General features: G+C 41.9%; 1 protein-coding gene across 1 annotated transcript in view; it reads right to left on the reverse strand.

Moving 5' to 3' along the window:
* Positions 1-19,299, reverse strand: part of NIPAL3 (NIPA like domain containing 3) — a 41,297-nt gene extending 21,998 nt beyond the window's left edge. The window contains exons 1-4 of the mRNA XM_060784408.2: positions 19,161-19,299; positions 9,394-9,577; positions 1,520-1,588; positions 1,251-1,422 (exon numbers count right to left, since the gene is read on the reverse strand). Coding sequence (XP_060640391.2) covers positions 1,251-1,422; positions 1,520-1,588; positions 9,394-9,480 — 328 coding nt within the window. The 5' untranslated portion in view covers positions 9,481-9,577; positions 19,161-19,299. The remainder of the gene's footprint in view (positions 1-1,250; positions 1,423-1,519; positions 1,589-9,393; positions 9,578-19,160) is intronic.
* Between the last annotated feature and the right edge of the window lie 227 nt (positions 19,300-19,526).

Raw genomic sequence — 19,526 nt, forward strand, 5'->3', positions numbered from 1 at the left:
CCATCACTGCCTAAGCAGGAAGCTTTGAAATGGTTGAACAGAAGCTCTCTGAAGCTTTAGGTGCTCTTACTGCCTATTACAGGGAAAACCAGCTGATTCCTAATCCATCTGAAACACAAATGTATGCTTTTCATCTTGAGAACAAACAAGCATCCCGAGCTCTAAAGATTACCTGGGAGGGAATCCCACTGGAGCATTGCACCACACCTAAATACCTAGGAATTGCCCTGGACCGTGCTCTGGCCTACAAGGTCAATTCTTGTAATTTCTTTTCTCTCACACCAATTTTCTCACATCAAAAGCAACTTATAGTTTCTCAAGTCGCTCTTGAGACACACACACACACACACAAAAATCCACTGCTGGAAATGAACACATAAGCAGGTGTTGATTATGACCTGGGCTCTGCTTATGAGGAATAAGCCATGGTGGGTAAAAAGGCCTCTTTTTACAAAATTCCTACTTGGGATGTTCTCATCAAAAAGCAGACTTTTTCTTGTTGTTATAAGTAAAATATTGTGAAACAAAAAAGACTGCAAGAAAAAACAAGAGCTATGGGGCCTTATAAAAAGGCTGACCTCACCTGTGGTTGCTCTCATGAGAAGGCGCTTCTCTGAGATCTGCATTATTCCTACTTATTGCAGTGAGAGGAAGGAGGAACCCAACTCAGGATGTTAAGACTCTCATTGCTGGGAAGGAGTACTTGTTGTCACGAATGCGGTCAAGACATAACCCACCCGGCACTGAAAGTGCACCCTATGTTCTTACAGTAGTGATAACACATTTATATATTGCTTTTGCATCTTCCAAGCACTCCACCTACATTATGCTTTGCTGGAATCCTTAAACCAAACCTGTGATACAAGGCACTTATTATGGTTATATTGCGGACAGAAGGTTAGACGAGGCATGGGCCAACTTCGGCCCTCCTTCCAGGTGTTTTGGACACCAACTCCCAAAATCCCTAACATCCTACCAGCTGTTAGGAATTGTGGGAGTTGAAGTCCAAAACACCTGGGGGGAAGGCCAAAGTTGGCCCAGTAGAGGCTGAGATAAAATGGCCAACTAGTGAGTTCATGCAGGAGTTTCAAAAGGAAAAGATTGTATCTTCACAAAAATACTGCTGCTTATAACAGTAAGCATTTTGCTAATTTTCTATTTTTTTAAAAAAAAATCAGTCTTGCCAGATCTCTTGTATTTTACCACTATAAGATTCCTGAAATAATACAATCACATGCTGGGGCACTTACCTATAACTGACACAACGCTCAGGGGTACAACCAAGGAAAGGGGTGCAAAGGCATAGGCAGAGAAGACTCCGAGCTCCCCCAGGAGCAGCAAGAAGAGTCCGCACCACCATGTCTTGGTTCTGAAATACGCGCGGTGATCTTTACAGCCTGCAAGCCGGATATGACTATACTTCTGAGGAAAGGAAAATACAACAGGAGGTCACCTTGGTATAAGTCACAGAAATCTGTTTTGGAATCAGGTTGCATGAATTTTTTTTCATTCTCCTCACCTGCAAGTTGAGAGCAATGCTGATGACAAGATGTCCAAAAATAGCCAGCAAAGCACCGATCAGGTTTTCCTGCAAGGAAAGAAAAGGTACAACTGAAAACTTTTCCACTCAGCTGTAAAACATGGTTATGATGTGTAATTATTTCTTACCAATTTGTGTGTTAACATAACATTGTACTAAACGGGCAACAGGTTCAAGAAAAAACATGCCCCTGCATAAAAATACTGCAGTCTATGCAAATTGTGGGGATACAATTAATGTCCAGGTTTTACAGGATGAGATTTTCCCGGAGTTCTGGAGTTTGATACCACCTGTACATGGATTATGTTCAACTCTATCACTCCTTTCCATGTGCTGCTAAGGAGGCTGCCTTTAAAGACTGTTTGTAAGCTGAAAATGGTCCAACGGACAACAGCCAGGTTGATCACCAGAGCGGGCGTACAACTCCCCTGTCACGTCAGCTCCACTGGCTGCCAGTCTGCTATTGAGCACAATTCAAAATGCTGACTTTGGCCTTTAAAGCCCTAAACAGTTCTGGCCCAGTTTACCTGTCTGAACAGATCTCCTCCTAAGAACCATTGCAGAGATTAAGATTGTCTGGGGAAACCCTCCTCTCGATCCTGCCTTTGTCGCAGGCGTGGCTAGTGAGGACAGAGACAGGGCCTTCTCAGTGGTAGCCCCTCAGCTATGGAACTCCCTCCTCAATGATATTAGAGCAGCTCCCTCCCTCCTGCCCTTCAGAGGGAAAGTGAAAATCTGGCTCTGGGGTCAAGCCTTTGGATATTAATCTAAAGCGTAATAATAGTCTCGAAATATGTGCACTTGATCTTTGAAACAGCCCCGGATTATGATTGAGGATGGCATGATTTTAATAGTGAATGCAATAGTTTATATGTTTTAATGTACAATTGATTTTAATTTTTTAACTTAAGTGTATTTTAACTGTTTGTTGTCCAAAGGCATTGAATAGTTGCCATATGTAAAGCCGTCTTGAGTCCCCTTCAGGGTAGAGAAAGGTGGGATACAAATACAGTAAATATATAAATAAATGGGTAAAATATACAAATATACAAACATTAAAACAGGATTGAATATGAACAGTATTTTAAAATGCGTATGTGTACTTTCATTCAGCACACATGCCAAGCTCAAGGTAAGGAAAATGTATAGTACTGGGTTATCTTGTCATATTATTATTGACACAAAAGCACAGTATGTCACAGCAAACGAGATCTATATGCTGGATTTCGTATCACAAAATCACAAGTTGAACACTTCCCAAGCGTCTAGGACTGTGTGATGTATTTTCGAATGATGCGCGCAGATCCAAGTAAGGTAGCCTTTTGAAGTTGACAGATCGTGATTTTGTCGATGTTTATTGTTTCCAAATGCCGGCTGAGATCTTTTGGCACGACACCTAGTGCACCAATGACCACTGGGACTACCTGTACTAGTTTATGCCAGAGCCTTTGCAGTTCAATTTTGAGGTCTTGATAGCAGCTGAGTTTTTCCTGTTGTTTTTCCTCAACTGGTATGGCGACATCAATAATCCAGACTTTTTTCTTTTCCACAGTCGTGATGTCTGGTGTATTGTGTTCCAAAACTTTGTCAGTCTGGATTCGAAATTCCCACAGTATTTTTGCATGTTTATTCTCCACAACCTTTGCGGGTTTATGATCCCACCAATTCTTTACTGCTGGCAGGTGGTACTTGTGGCATACGTTCCAGTGAATCATCTGGGCCACAGAGTTGTGTCTTTGTTTGTAGTCCGTCTGTGCGATTTTCTTGCAACAGCTGAGGATATGATCCATGGTTTCATCAGCTTCCTTGCACAGTCTGCATTTGGGGTCATCTGCTGATTTTTAAATCCTGTCCTTAATTGCATTGTTATCTTGTCTTCTTCTTCTTCTTCTTCTTCTTCTTATTATTATTATTATTATTAAAGTTATTTATACCCTGCCTTGAGTTCCCACTGGGAGAAAATGGGGTATAAATAATAATAATAATAATAATAATAATGATGATGATGATGATGTTGATTTATGTTTAGTTAATTTTACTCATTAGGGACAAACTCATAAGCTACCTTTCTTCTTTTTCTATTGTTGGATGTTACTTTTTATTCTTTCTATTCTGGACTCTTCACGTCTAAATACATTCAAATTTTTACTTAGAAGCAAAGACAAGCTAACTCAATAGTATACATTTTCCTTACCTTGAGCTTGGCATGTGTGCTGAATGAAAGTATACTCATTTTCCTTAAATATGGTAAGGGGAACTTAATTACGACTTTGCTTTCACGTTTCAATATTCTCTACTGCAGTTACCAAAATGGATACTGTGGTATTCACTCATAGATTGTCTAAACATGATCATAACACAATAAAAAACACAAAAAGTGTGAATGAGGTTCATGGGCAGAAGTGTGGCCCTTTCCCCATCGTATCAGGAGTGAACCAAGCAAGAATTTAATTACTTATAGTTTCTTGTGTTGTTTGAACCGGAAAGCGACATATGACAGCTTTGGAACAAATATTAAATTAATTCCAAAATATTTTTCTGTGATGTATTCACCCATTACGATATTAATTCATTTTATGAAACAATGCCATCTTAGGAGCAAAAAATATACTAACAGAAAAATTTCCACCTGACCAGATTTTGCAAAAGACACTGTGTCATGAGAGATGTGTGCTGCTTCTGCTTCCTGAAAGGAACCTTCATGAAATGAAGTGACCTTTTCGAAACAACAAGAGAACTCGGAAAAAGCAACACCTTTTCTTACGTTGAATGTTTGCATGGAACAGCACATCGAGTATTGTTCAGGGTTTGGCCATTGTTTTCAGAAAACAGTGTGAGCTTGTTTCCAAATACTGGCAGCCCACGAGTTACAAACAGCTCACAGTTAAGAATGTGTGAGACAACAGGAAGTGAGAAGAAATCTCCCTCTCAGAAAGGAAATTCACACCTGGAAGAGTTATTATCATGGGGGAAAGGGGTCTCTACTGAAGCTTTATCAGCATTTTTTGTTTTTACAACAAGCTAATTTTTTCAAAATCCAATTATCACAGGGACAGAAAGTGAGGTGAAATCTTCTGAACAGGGACGCAGACAGCAAAGGAAATTTCCTTATGTTATCCAAAATTGATAGATAGATAGATAGATAGATAGAGATAGATAGAGACACACACACACAAGCTTGGGTACCCGTCATTCCTTGGGTTATTTGAAAAAGTCAGTTTTTAATTGTACAAAATGCATAAGGTTGTGGGTGAACTACAACTCACATAATGCCAGGTTCACCCTCTGAAACCCCATCAGTGGTTGAAGTTTGTTGGGCAAGTTTGCTCTGGATGCATCATTGGTGGGGCTTAGTGTGCTCTCTGACTATAGAGTAAACTACAACTCCCACTGTGGTGAGTCAGCCCCTCAAAGAACTCCAGTAAGTTGAGTTAATCATGGGGGTTCTGTGTGCCAAGTTTGGTCCGCGTCCATCATTGGTGGAGGTTACCGTTTCCCTGGTTGTGGGTGAACTACAATTCCCAGAAAAGAAAGTGAGTCCCCCCTAACCAATCTAGTATTCAAACTTCGGCATATCAGGAATGCGTGCCAAGTTTGGTTCAGATCCTTCGTTGTTTAGGTTCATAGTGCTCTCTGGATGGAGGTGAACATGTGCTCCTTCAGTGCCCGTTCTACAGGGATATCCGTGTCAGGCTTATCTTACCTCTCATAGACAAGCACCCAGGCCATTCGGGACAATTTTATACCTCCCTGCTACTTGCAGATGCTAATTCAGCTACAACCTACAGTGTTGCGAGGTTCTGTGCAGCAGCATGCAGAGTCCGCCAGGGAATGACTAGTTCCAAAAGTCAACTGTGTGTCCGGTGATCTTCTTCCCTGAATCTGCAATTTGGTGATGGATCTGGGCATTGTATGGTTTTTACCTTGTTTCCCCTTCCCTTCTGCTCCCTCACCCATATTGTGTTTTTAGTAGTTATATTTATATTTTTAATGTACCAAGCATGCCAGGTTTGTCTGGAAATGTGACACTATTTCCTGTGCTGGTCAATGACCGAAATAAATATTTTGATTTGATTTGAGGTGAACTACAACTGCCCCAAATCAAGATGAATTTTCCCCAAAGACCTCCAGTATGTTTTGCTGGTCATGGGGGCTCTGTGTGCCAAGTTTGGTCCAACTCCATCTTTGGTGGAGTTCAGAGGGCTCATTGATTGTAGGTGAACTATTAATCCCGGTACCTATAACTCCAAGATGTTCAGGCCAGTACTCCTCAAAACCCACCAGTTTGGGCATATCGGACATTTGGGCATATCGGATATTCATACCAAGTTTTGTCCAGATCCATCATTGTTTGGGTTCACAGTGTGCCCTGGATGTAGGTGAACTACAACTCCTATAAATCCCTCCAAAGGCCTCCAGTATGTTTTAGTTGAGGATTTTGTGTGCCAAGTTAGTTCCAGGTCCATCGTTGGTGGAGTTCAGAGTGCTCTTAGATTGCAGGTGAACTATACATCCCAAGTCCTATAAATCATGGTGAATTCTCCCCAAATCTCTCTATTATGTTCAGTTGCTGATCAATTTCTCTGTTTGTTGTGTGCCATAGAAAAGAATAGGAAAGGATTAAGGGGGAGGCAGTGGGCAGGGTCATGGAAATTCCACACTAATGGAGAGAGTAAGAAACATTGTGATGTTTGTGGTGGAGGAAAAACAGAAAATCTAGGATGACGTTGTCCACATATGAAAGCCTTCACTTGGGTGGTGGGCAGTACGGCATTTGTGGAGGACATTGGAAGAGCTCTTGTGCATGTTCATGGTGCTCACTATAACCTGCAATGTCATTGGAGGGAGGGCCACTGGTGTCTCCTCAGTAGTGGGAGCTATCGCTGTTTGTAGAGGCAGGAGTTTGTCAATGTAAGTGGACATCCCAGCCACACACACATTTTCACTTTCATTATGTGTATAAATATAAATATATACATATATATATGGGGCTGGAGTTACACCTTAAAATGTACCTGTTTTGACTTACAAACAAATTCAGCTTAAGAATCAACCTACAGAACCTATCTTACTTGTAACTTGGGGGCTGCCTGTAAAGTGTTCCCAAACTGATTCCCGAAAGCACAAAAAAAAACCCTCCAAGGAAATACCAATAGAGAATGAAAAGGGCAATCCAGCTCCAAAAATTTCTGTCTCCCAAAAAATCCAAGTCTAGCAGGTTATGCTTGTTTCTGAGCCAAGCCTTAATTCTGCGGGTCAAGACAGAGGTCAACAATTGCCCTGCACTGACAATTTTGCTCTTTAGCGGGTTTCCAAAACCGAATGGCAAGCAGTCCCAAAATCTGAACACACCCAATAAAGTATGTGTATGTGTGCCTTCAAGCCATCTGCTGATTTAGAGTGACTCCATAGATTCCATAGTATTTTCTTAGCAATACCGTATTTTACAAAACAGCTTAATCTCAGGTATTAAAATGTGATCCTCGTATCTGCGGGTATACATTCCTGAATTCCACAAACTGCAGATAATAGTGAACCTTATGGAGATGAAGGACTTTTGCCTAATAATACTATAGTCCCACTGAAGAACCAAGAAAATGCATAGAGAAGATCTATTTTGTTGGACACAGATGATTGAAACCACAGATACCAGTTCTGTAAACAACAGGGTAATAGTGTTCCAAGTCACATTCAACAATTTGCTAATGGTGTATGACAGGAGTCCTCAAACTTTTTAAACAGAGGGCCAGGTCACAGTCCCCCAAACTGTTGGAGGGTCAGATTATAATTTGAAACAAACTTGAATGAATTCCTATGCACACGTCACATATCTTATTTGTAGTGCAAAAAACACTTTAAAACAATACAAGAATTCACATTAAGAACAATTTTAGCAAATATAAACTTAATAGTATTTCAGTGAGAAGTGTGGGCCTACTTTTGGCAGATTAGATAGGATTGTTGTTGTTTTGTGCTTTCAAGTCATTTCAGACTTAGGTTGATCCTGAGCGAGGGCCGGGTAAATGACCTTGGAGGGCCGTATTTGGCCCCGGGCCTTAGTTTGAGGACCCCTGGTATATGACACAGTGGTTGGAGTGTTGAACTCCAAACAGGAAGTTAAAGGTTCAGCTGCCATGATCAAATCTCAATCGTCATATAGTGCTCAAGTGACCCTTAGACCAGCTCTGTAACCGGAGCCCCCGATGGCGCAGTGGGTTAAACCCCTGTGCCGGCAGGACTGAAGATCGACAAGTCGCAGGTTCAAATCCGGGGAGAGGCGGATGAGCTCCCTCTATCAGCTCCAGCTCCTCATGCGGGGACATGAGAGAAGCCTCCCACAAGGATGCTAAAACATCACAACATCCGGGCGTCCTCTGGGCAGCATCTCTGCAGACGGCCAATTCTCTCACACCAGAAGCGACTTGCAGTTTCTCAAGTCGCTCCTGACACGACAAAAAACAAACAAACAAACAAAACCCCAGCTCTGTATATTCTCATTCTGACGTGTTGGGGGAAGAAGCTTGCTTGGAAGAAGTATAATAAATCAAAATAGATTTTGTGTTAGTCCTGCCGAACAGGGAATCTGATAATATAATCTGTATATACTTGAGTATAAGTCGAGTTTTTCAGCCCTTTTTTAACACTGAAAAAGCCCCTCCCCCCCAACTTGACTCAAGTATGAGTCAAGGTTATTTATTATTTCACTCTGCTATTATTTTTATTTTTATTACATTTATTATTTTACTTATTTTACTCTATTATTAATATATTTCCATTATTTTACTCTATTTATTATTATTATTATTATATTTCCATTATTTTACTCTATCATTATTTATTACATTATTTTAATATATTTATTATTGTTGTTACATTTATTATTTTACTCTATTATTATTATTATTATTATTATTATTATTATTATTATTTTACTTACACAAAAGCACAGTATGTCACAGCAAACGAGATCTATATGCTGGATTTCGTATCAAAAAATCACAAGTCGAACACTTCCCAAGCGTCTAGGACTGTAAGATGTATTTTCGAATGATGTGTGCAGATCCAAGTAAGGTGGCCTTTTGCAGTTGACAAATCGTGATTTTGTCAATGTTGATTGTTTCCAAATGCCAGCTGAGATCTTTTGGCACGGCACCCAGTGTGCCGATGACCACTGGGACCACCTGTAGTGGTTTATGCCAGAGCCTTTGCAGTTCGATTTTGAGGTCTTGATACAGCTGAGTTTTTCCTGTTGTTTTTCCTCAATGCACCACCCAATGGGGGCCACCTTGTCGTGGTGGAAGGCTTAACCGTTGCAAGGATGCCGAGAGTTGTGCTGGTGGTAGTGCAATTACCAGCAGGTTCAACCAAGTCAGAGAGGTCTCAGCTGAGGAGTACAACTAAGAGCACCTAACCCATTAGCATTATGGAGAAACAAACCAAAATGAAGTCTATACTGGCTCAGTTGACGGATAAAAAGGACCGCGGTGGATGCTGCTGATTCTGAACATCCATTGACAAGTGGGCTACAGAATCAAAATACAAATGAACATTCACAGAAGCGGCAGGAATATACAATGCCAGAAAACCGCACAATAATAATAATAATAATAATAATAATAATAATTTGAAACACAACAACATGAGTCCACAGCAAACAAGATCACTCTGCTGACTGTTGTATTGGATCACATGTCGGACACTTCCCAAGTGTCTAGGACTGTGTGATGTATCAGTTAATAATGCGTGCAGATCTCAGTAAGGTGGCCTTCTGCAGTTGGCAGATGGTACTGTTGTTGTTGTTGTTATTATTATTATTATCATTGTTATTATGTTATTATTGTTAAAACCCTTACCTTGTAAGAGAAGAAATCCTCATGGACTGGCAGAGCTTTGGTGGGAAGTGGTTGGAGCTGCAGGCTGGCACCATTGGCTCTTTCCATTGTTGCTTATTCACACATTCTCTTTCCAACTTGCGAAGCAGAGTTTTAGATCATGTGGGAAACGGTGAGATCCGCTTGGTTCCATCACTCCATTTTGCTGCCACAGAGCGACAAAATAATCAGAATCCAGTGGAAGATGGGTTATTTGTTTAGTCTCATTCCTCTTTCTAGACAAAGCTAAAACACAGCAGTGAGGTATATGTGTATGGATGTCTCAGAAGAGGGTGAATTCACTCCACATGAAAACTCTTAACAGTCTTTACTATATTTTCTAGTAAAGTCATCTTTCTTATATCCAATGTAACAGATTACTGATGGAGCATGGAGACTATGGTCTCTTCTGCACTGCCATATAATCCAGTTTATCAAAGCAGATAATCCACTTTATCTGCTTTGAACTGGATTGTATGAGTCTACACTTCCATATAATCCAGTTCAAATCAGATAATCTGGATTTTATATGGCAGCGTAGAAGGGGCTGAAACACAAGCCAGGTTTTCACATTCCCCCAAAACTCATTCCTTAACCAAGACACTATGTTTCTGTTTCTATGGCTCCTTCCACACACCTGTATAAAATCCACATTATATGGCAGCGTAGACTCAGATAACCCAGTTCAAAGCAGATATTGTGGGGTTATCTGCCTTGATATATGGCCATGTGGAAGGGCCCTGTGTTTTTGCTTTCAAACCCCGCACCTTGCTCATCTTGAAATGCCATACTACAACCATTGCCTACTTTGCAAGGCTTGGGGGAACAGAACACAACCGTGGCGAAACCTCCTACTAAGCATGTTTAAGTCTGTTTAGTGCTTGAATGGAAAACTACCTAGGTCAGAGGTCCCCAAACGAAGGTCTGTGGGCCAGATGCAGCCCTGCAAGGTCATTTACCTGTCATGAATACTTTTGAAACAAAGGTACTTTTTATTGCAGTTTTCAGTGTGAGAGGGTATATCAGAAGTTTTACAGAAAACATTGGAGAATCAGACATACAGATACTATATAACTACATTGAATTCATAAACAACTTACACTGAGTAACAAACAAGTAAAGGGAGGTTACATTTTTACTCCGCATTCACACATATACATTCAGTCATCCTCATTCATACATCACTATTTCTCCAGCCTTCCTCCGTGAAGAACATCTCTTGGGCCAGACTGCTTCCTTACAAATCCGCCAATGCATAGTTCCAAAACTTCAAAACTCCTAAGACACCAAAATGCATCTTGTCCCTAAGCACAATGCCAAGGATCAGATCTCTATAGTGTTGAAGGCTTTCATGACTGGAATTATTTATTTATTTATTTATTTATTTATTTCGAGGTTTTATATACCGACCCTCTCACCTTCAAAGAGGGATTTGGACCGGTTCACAACATGTGTTAACATACAAAGAATATACAATAACAACACAATGCCACTTCATAACACGATTAAAATATTAGCACTATACACATTAAAACATTATCATCACAGTTAAAAGAGCCAAATCGTCTGACACCATCACAATCCCATTCATCATCCTCCTTTCATGTGGGCAAAGAATTAAATCAGTTGTCAAATGCCGCGTTCCACAACCAGGTCTTTGTTAGTTTCCTGAACGTCATGAGGGAGGGGGCAGTTCTGATCTCTAACGGCAGGGAGTTCCAAAGTCGAGGGGCCACCATCGAAAAGGCCCTGTTCCTCGTCCCCACCAGCCGTACTTGTGCAGGCGGTGGGACCGAGAGCAGGCCCCCTCCAGACGATCTTAGTGGTCTTGATGGTTCGTAGGGGAGAATACGTTCGGAGAGGTAAACAGGGCCGGAGTCGTTTAGGGCTTTATAGGAATCACTGGGTTGTTGTAAGTTTTTTGGGCTGTATGGTTATGTTCCTCTGGAACATGGCCATACAGCCCGAAAAACTTACAACAAACCAGATCAGATCTCTGTTTTCCAGACAGCAGAACCTGACTCACTGCACAAAATCCAAAATTTCAAAATCACACTTCTTTCTCTTCCCTTGAGAAAAGGAGCCCAAGTGACCAGACTTCCGCTTGAAATTTGCACTTCCAAACACATACACCATCTTTGTCCTTCCCATGGAGCAGAGCATGGCGGGTGAGCCAGGCTCCTCTGGTCTACCACATTTGTGAATTGTTGTTTATTTATTTATTTATTTGTTGTTCATTCGTTCAGTCGCTTCCGACTCTTCGTGACCTCATGGAGCAGCCCATGCCAGAGCTCCCTGTCGGCCGTCACCACCCCCAGCTCCTTCAAGTTCAAGCCAGTCACTTCAAGGATGCCATCCATCATCTTGCCCTTGGTCGGCCCCTCTTTCTTTTTCCTTCCATTTTCCCTGGCATAATTGTCTTCTCTAAGCTTTCCTTTCTCCTCATTATGTAGCCAAAATACTTCATCTTTCCTCTAATATCCTTCCTTCCAATGAGCAGTTGGGCTTTATTTCCTGAAGTATGGACTGGTTGGATCTTCTCACAGTCCAATGCACTCTCAGAACTTTCCTCCAACACCACAGTTCAAAAGCATCTATCTTCCTTCGCTCAGCCTTACTTATGGTCCAGCTCTCACATTCGTAGGTTACTACGGGGAATACCGTTGCTTTTACTATGCAGATCTTTGTTGCCAGTGCCACTATTTTATCGAGATTGGACATTGCTCTCCTCCCAACAAGTAAGCGTCTTCTGATTTCCTGGCCACAGTCTGCGTCTGCAGTAATCTTTGCACCTAGAAATACAAAGTCTGTCACGGCCTCCACGTTTTCTCCCTCTATTTGCCAGTTATCAATCAGTCTGGTTGCCATAATCTTGAGGGTTTTTTTAATGTTTAACTGCAACACAGCTTTTGCACTTTCTTCTTTCACCTTGATTAGAAGGCTCCTCAGCTCCTCCTCACTTTCGGCCATCAAAGTGGTATCATCTGCATATCTAAGGTTGTTAATGTTTCTTCCAGAAATTTTAACTCCAGCCTTGCATTCATCAAGCCCTGCACCTCGCATGATGTGTTCTGCATACAAGTTGAATAGGTTGGGTGAGAGTATACAACCCTGCCGTACGCCTTTCCCAATCTTGAACCACTCTGTTGTTCCATGGTCAGTTCTTACTGTTGCTACTTGGTCATGATACAGATTCCTCAGGAGACAGACAAGGTGATTTGGTATGCCCATAACACAAGAACTTGCCACAGTATATTATGATCAACACAGTCAAAGGCTTTAGAATAGTCAATAAAACAGAAATAGATGTTTTTCTGGAACTCCCTGCCTTTCTCCATTATCCAGCGGATATTGGCAATTTGGTCTCTTGTTCCTCTGCCTTTTCTAAACCCAGCTTGTACGTTTGGCAACTCTCTATCCATGTATTGCTGGAGTCTTCCTTGCAGGATCTTGAGCATTACCTTACTGGCATGAGAAATAAGTGCCACTGAACGAAAGTTTGAGCATTCTTTAGCATTTCCCTTTTTGGTATGGGGATATAAGTTGATTTTTTTCAGTCTGATGGCCATTTTTGTGTTTTCCATATTTGCTGGCATATGGCATGCATCACCTTGACAGCATCATCTTTCAAGATTTTAAACAGTTCAGCTGGGATCCCGTTGTCTCCTGCTGCCTTTTTGTTAGCAATGCTTCTTAAGGCCCATTCAACCTCACTCCTCAGGATGTCTGGTTCCAATTCACTCACCACACTGTCAAAACTATCCTCAATATATTATTTATTTATTTACTATATTTATGTAACACCCTTCTCGGCCCTTAGGCTTTTATAGGAATATCCTGCTGTGCTTCCTCCTTCTGATCGAAATATATTCTGATATTTTAGCAAAATGTGAGGTTCCATCAGCTCCCTTCTGTGCGGATGGTGACATTTTGACTTCAAAAGCACTCAGAGCTTCAACAATGTGAGACAGAAGGAATAATTATATGCATCACTTTCATACAACACTTGACAAGTTTGATTCTGACGTGTCCTCCGAGAGTCGTCTGCCTCGGCTTCTTCATTATTTTGATACCTAACGAGCTGTAAACACACATTTGTTTCAGCAGGCTTTTGGTGCAACTGAAGCTATTTTTTAAAGTCTGCATAATATTAAACTTTTTTGGTGTGTGTTTTGTTCAAAAATCCGTCTTGGATTTTAACCTCGTTCTGGATGTTTGTTTTGTTTTGTTTTTTGTTTTTTGTGAGCAAACAAACAAGTTGCTGCTTAACTGGTTTTATGTAAACTAGGGGCCCTCCCACACAGAATATCAAGGCAGAAAAAAAATCTGCTTTGAATTGGGTTATGAGCCCACATTGCCATATATTACAGTTCAAAGCAGATAATGTGGGATTTTATTCAGATGTGGAAGGGGCCTATGATGACACATCAGCTAGTACTTTAACACTCAAACTCCTGGTCTCGCAGCTAAATCACATAAGGTGTTGTGAAAACGGTAATACCGTTTTACATGCAGCTATGTAGCAGACTTCTAGGCCCTTTCTACACTGCCTTATAAAATCCAGATTATCTGCTTTGAACTGGATTATATGGTAGTGTGGACTAAGATAATCCAGTTCAAATCAGATATGGATTTTTCTGCTTTGATATCTTGTCTTATCTGGCAGTGCAGAAGAGGCCTCTGTTGATGCTTTCCAATCCCAGAAAAGTTCCTTTAAGGTGCCATATAATACATACTACACTTAGTACATGTTGTCTAAGACCCCTTCTACACTGCTATATAATCCAGATTATCAGATCAGATAATTTTGGAAATAATTAATTGGGTTATCAAATAAACCGAGTTATCAAAGCAGAAAATCCTCATTATCTGCTTTGAACTGAAATTGAGTTTGAACTGGATTGTATGAGGCCCCTTCTACACTGCCACATAAATTCCAGATTATCTACTTTGATATTCTGGATTATGTGGCAGTGTAGAAGGGGCCTGAGTCTGCATTGCCATATAATCCAGTTCAAAGCAGATAATCTGGAATTTATATGGCAGTGTTGAAGGGGCCTAAGTAATAGCAACATTAAGTACAATTGGGAGGAGGGTCTTATTTGGACTGCAGCTCCCAAATTACTCCTACCATTCAATGTAGATTCTGGGAATTCTAGTCCAAAACTTTTCCAAGCTCTGCCACCTGGAAGGCAAGATTCCCCACATATGACCAGGATAATGGGAGCCATTCTGTCATATGTCATGACCGGTTAGGGTCTGAAATTAACCAGGGAGTTAAGAGGATTCTAGATTCAGGTCCAGTCCCAAGGCATAGATGCCAGCAGAGTCACTAAGGACATTATGACCGGATCAGGCTCAGCAGGTATAGCCACCCTCCCTACTCTACGGAAGTGAATTTGTCGGCACTGCAACATCAGAAGATAGCTGCTATATTTCAATACATACAACGGGACAATGCCTTATTTAATTTTAGTATCTTTTAGTATCTTTTTTTGCACGTCTTGCAACCTAATCCCTCGCAGACAACTGTCCTAGGGATGTGGGGATTCAGCATTACCTGGCAACTGCTTACCTGTCCTGTTCGTAATTCTATGGTGTCATGGCTTTCTGTAAGGCAATGGTTCTCAACTTGGTCCTCAGATATTTTGGACTTCAACTCTAAGAAATCCTAACAGTTGGTAAACTGTTTCTGGGAGTTGTAGGCCAAAACACCTGGGGACCAACAGGTTGAGAACCACTGAGGTAAGGAAATAATTGTCTGAATTATTGATCGGCTCACACCATATCATAACGCCTACAATATCGTCTTGATTTTGCCATTTCATCCAAGAGAAGTGAGTTCACTACACGATCGTATATAATGGCACTTGAGCATTTGCCAATTTGGGTATCCATAGGGTTCTTGGGACCAAACCCCAGCGGATACCAAGGGCACACTGTTGTGTCTTTAGCCCTCCAGGTGTTTTGGAATTCAACTCCCACAATTCCTAACAGCCTACTTCTCACTAGAGCTTTCTCACACGGGGCTTCTCTCACACAAAGGTTGACCACCTCACATTCCTCAGGACGACACTAGCATTGGCCCACTGGGTCTAATAGGCTTTGGCCTACTTACTCTTTCGGTGCTTGACTCACACTTATATAATCAAAAATACTCAGTTAATTTTTAATATTTCTGACACTCTTTCTCTTCTTTTTCTCCTTCCTTCCTTCCTTCCTTCCTTCCTTCCTTCCTTCCTTCCTTCTCAAGCTCTGAGAGGGTCTATGCCACAATGTCTCCATGACAACATAATAATCTCACCCACCTCTTCTCACAGGTCGAGGCAGGTTACAACATTGTTAAAACACACAATCAAAACAAAGAATCATTTAAAAAACACTCTGTAAAATACACAGATTAAAATATATTTCTGTACAATAAATATTAAAATACACAAAACAAAAACTAAACATAGAATTGAAGTTTAATATTCGTCATGGCTCTTTCCTTCCCTTCATACACCTGTCATTTTCCTTTCCCAGCCACAGAAGGCCACTTCACCTAGCAACAGCCAATCCAGCGGTATCACAAAGGACCACTTCACCTAGCAACAGCCAATCCTTCACCTAGCAACAGCCAATCCTTCACCTAGCAACAGCCAATCCAGTGGTATCACAAAGGACCACTTCACCTAGCAACAGCCAATCCAGTGGTATCACAAAGGACCACTTCACATAGCAACAGCCAATGCTTCACATAGCAACAGCCAATCCTTCACCTAGCAACAGCCAATCCAGTGGTATCACAAAGGACCACTTCACCTAGCAACAGCCAATGCTTCACCTAGCAACAGCCAATCCTTCACCTAGCAACAGTCAATCCTTCACCTAGCAACAGCCAATCCAGTGGTATCACAAAGGACCACTTCGCCTAGCAACAGCCAATGCTTCACCTAGCAACAGCCAATCCTTCACCTAGCAACAGTCAATCCTTCACCTAGCAACAGCCAATCCAGTGGTATCACAAAGGACCACTTCACCTAGCAACAGCCAATGCTTCACATAGCAACAGCCAATCCTTCACCTAGCAACAGCCAATCCAGTGGTATCACAAAGGACCACTTCGCCTAGAAACAGCCAATGCTTCACATAGCAACAGCCAATCCTTCACCTAGCAACAGCCAATCCAGTGGTACCACAAAGGACCACTTCGCCTAGCAACAGCCAATCCTTCACCTAGCAACAGCCAATCCAGTGGTATCACAAAGGACCACTTCGCCTAGCAACAGCCAATGCTTCACCTAGCAACAGCCAATCCTTCACCTAGCAACAGCCAATCCAGTGGTATCACAAAGGACCACTTCACCTAGCAACAGCCTTTGTGGTACAGCCAGTCAAGCAACAATACAGACATAAAAAGGTAAAGGTTTCCCCTTGACATTAAGTCCAATCGAGTCCAACTCTGGGGAGTCATGCGCATCTCCATGTCTAAGCCGAAGAGCTGGCGTTGACTCTAGACACCTCCAAGGTCATGTGGCCAGCATGACTGCATGGTGTGCCGTTACCTTCCCGCTGGAGCGGTACCTATTGATGTACTCACATTTGCATGTTTTTGAACTGCTAGTTTGGCAGAAGCTGGGCCTAACAGCAGGAGCCCACCCCACTCCCTGTATTCAAACGGCAGCTCAGTGGTTTAACCCATACTTCAACACTATCTATCTCTCTTCTATCTATCTAACTATATAAAAAGCTATACTAAAGTCAATGGGACACACATCCAAATTTGGTGCCGCTTTTATGCAACTAGATCTGGTATACAATTTGCATTCTGTGCAAAACGAAGACCTCATCTGCACCGACTATTCAATGCAGTTTGAAGCCAGCTTCAACAGCAGCGGCCAGACAGCAACAAACCCCTGTTAAAAGCGTGTGAAAACAAGCCACAGATTCAGTGGTTGCTCACACGTACGTCTTTCAGGAGACATGCAAAGCATTTGCACACAAGTCTTTTTCGACAGCCGCTGTACAGATGGCATCTGTTCTGTTTAATCAGACAGCTCTCATTTTAATTTGAAACGCCCGTGGTTCCTGATTTTGGCCCTATGGATTTTCACAATCTGCACGACAATTTTTATGTAAACAGTCAAGTTGTCTTAAGGAAGGGCACCGGTCACCGATCAAACCATTATCCATTGTATTGTTGAAGGATCTCATGGCCAGAATCACTGGGTTGTTGTGAGTTTTCTTGGCCATGTTCCAGAAGCATTGTCTCCTGACGTTTTGCCTGCATCTATGGCAGGCACCCTCAGAGGTTGTGAGGTCTGTTGGAAACTAGGAAAATTGGGTTTATATAGTTGTGGAATAAAGTCCAGGGTGGGTGAAAGAACTTGTCTGCTTGAGATAGGTGTTAATGTCTCAATCGGCCACCTTGATTAGCATTTAATTTATTTATTATTTATTTACTTCATTTATATACCGCTTTTCTCAGCCCTTGGGCCTAACAGTTTTAAGGTCTGGGTTGTTACTGCCTGGAGGAATCCTTTGTTGGGGGGTGATTAGCTGGCCGTAATTGTTTCTTGTCTGGAATTCCCCTGTTTTTGAATGTTTATTTCATAGAATCATAGAATCAAAGAGTTGGAAGAGACCTCATGGGCCATCCAGTCCAACCCCCTGCCAAGAAACAGGAATATTGCAATCAAATCACCCCTGACAGATGGCCATCCAGCCTCTGTTTAAAAGCTTCCAAAGAAGGAGCCTCCACCACACTCCGGGGCAGAGAGTTCCACTGCTAAACAGCTCTCACAGTCAGGAAGTTCTTCCTCATGTTCAGATGGAATCTCCTCTCTTGCTGTTATGAAACTGCTATTCTAATATTCTAATCAAGGTGGCCTACTGAAACATTCACACCTACCTCAAACAGACACCTCCCAACAAAGGATTCCCCCAAGCAGGAAGTATCAGGCTTTGAAGTGCTAATCAAGGTGGCCAATTGCATCATTCACACTTGCCACAAGCAGACAAGAGTTCTTTCTTCCATCCTGGGCTTTATTCCATTGATATATAAACTCCATTTTTCTAGTTCCCAACAGATCTCACAGTCTCAGAGGATGCCTGCTACAGATGCAGGCGAAACGTCAGGAGAGAATGCTTCTGAAACACGGCCATACTGCCCAGAAAACTCACAACAACTCAAACCATCATCCACATCGCAATTAATATTTCAATTAAAGCTGCACTGAAACCGGATGGGAAGAAAACAAACAAGTAGTTTGAAAAAGAAAAGAACATTGTTGCACCTCATTTCCTGGTTGAGGCCGAACCCATCCTTTTGAGCAAATGATAATGTAATTTACCTTCTTCTCCCTCTTTCTAAACTATTTTTCCCAATGGAGGGTTCAACAATATTGTAATTTACCTTTGAAAAAAAAATTAAAACTGCTTTTTAATTTAACCAAAAAGTGATATCTAAGTTACACCAGGAAATAATAATAATAATAATAATCAGAGATCATAAACACCCTGGCCATCCACACTGTAAAATTAACGCAGTTTGATACTGCTTTTTAATTGCTATGGGCTCATAGGAGTTAGAGTTTAGGCACCAGCTCTCTTTGGCAGAGATGGCAAATGACCTGGGAAAACTACAACTCCCAGGATCCCATAGTACTGTGCCAGGGGAGTTAAAGTGGGATCAAACTGGGTTAATCCCACAGTGTAGATGCAACCTTTGCTACACAGATCCTGCCCTCTGCGCCTCCATAACTCACCGGCCTCGTTTTTTCCCGGGAAACTTTGCCCCAAACCAGCCAGACTGCTGAAGCCCCGAAGAGGCAGGACTCCTTGGCTTGGCCTCTCCAAAGCAAGGCTCCGATTCGCTCCGGAAGCTGCCAATCACCGGCCCGGAAAAGAAAACTCTCCGTCTGCTGACAAACCAGGCAGGGGTAAGAGCTCCCCTAGTGGCCGCGGCCGGGAATGTTGCGTTGGATTGAAAACATTGTTAAAAATCCAACGCAACATTCCCGGCTGCGGCCACTAGGGGAGCTCTTGCAACACCTGTAATGTGATAGGAAATTAATATTTGTCATTTTTAATGCTAGATTTCAGTTAGAGATTACAGGAGCTGTCTTCATAGA

The sequence above is a fragment of the Anolis sagrei genome, chromosome X (genome assembly GCF_037176765.1).
Source record: "Anolis sagrei isolate rAnoSag1 chromosome X, rAnoSag1.mat, whole genome shotgun sequence".
Lineage (NCBI taxonomy): Eukaryota > Metazoa > Chordata > Lepidosauria > Squamata > Dactyloidae > Anolis > Anolis sagrei.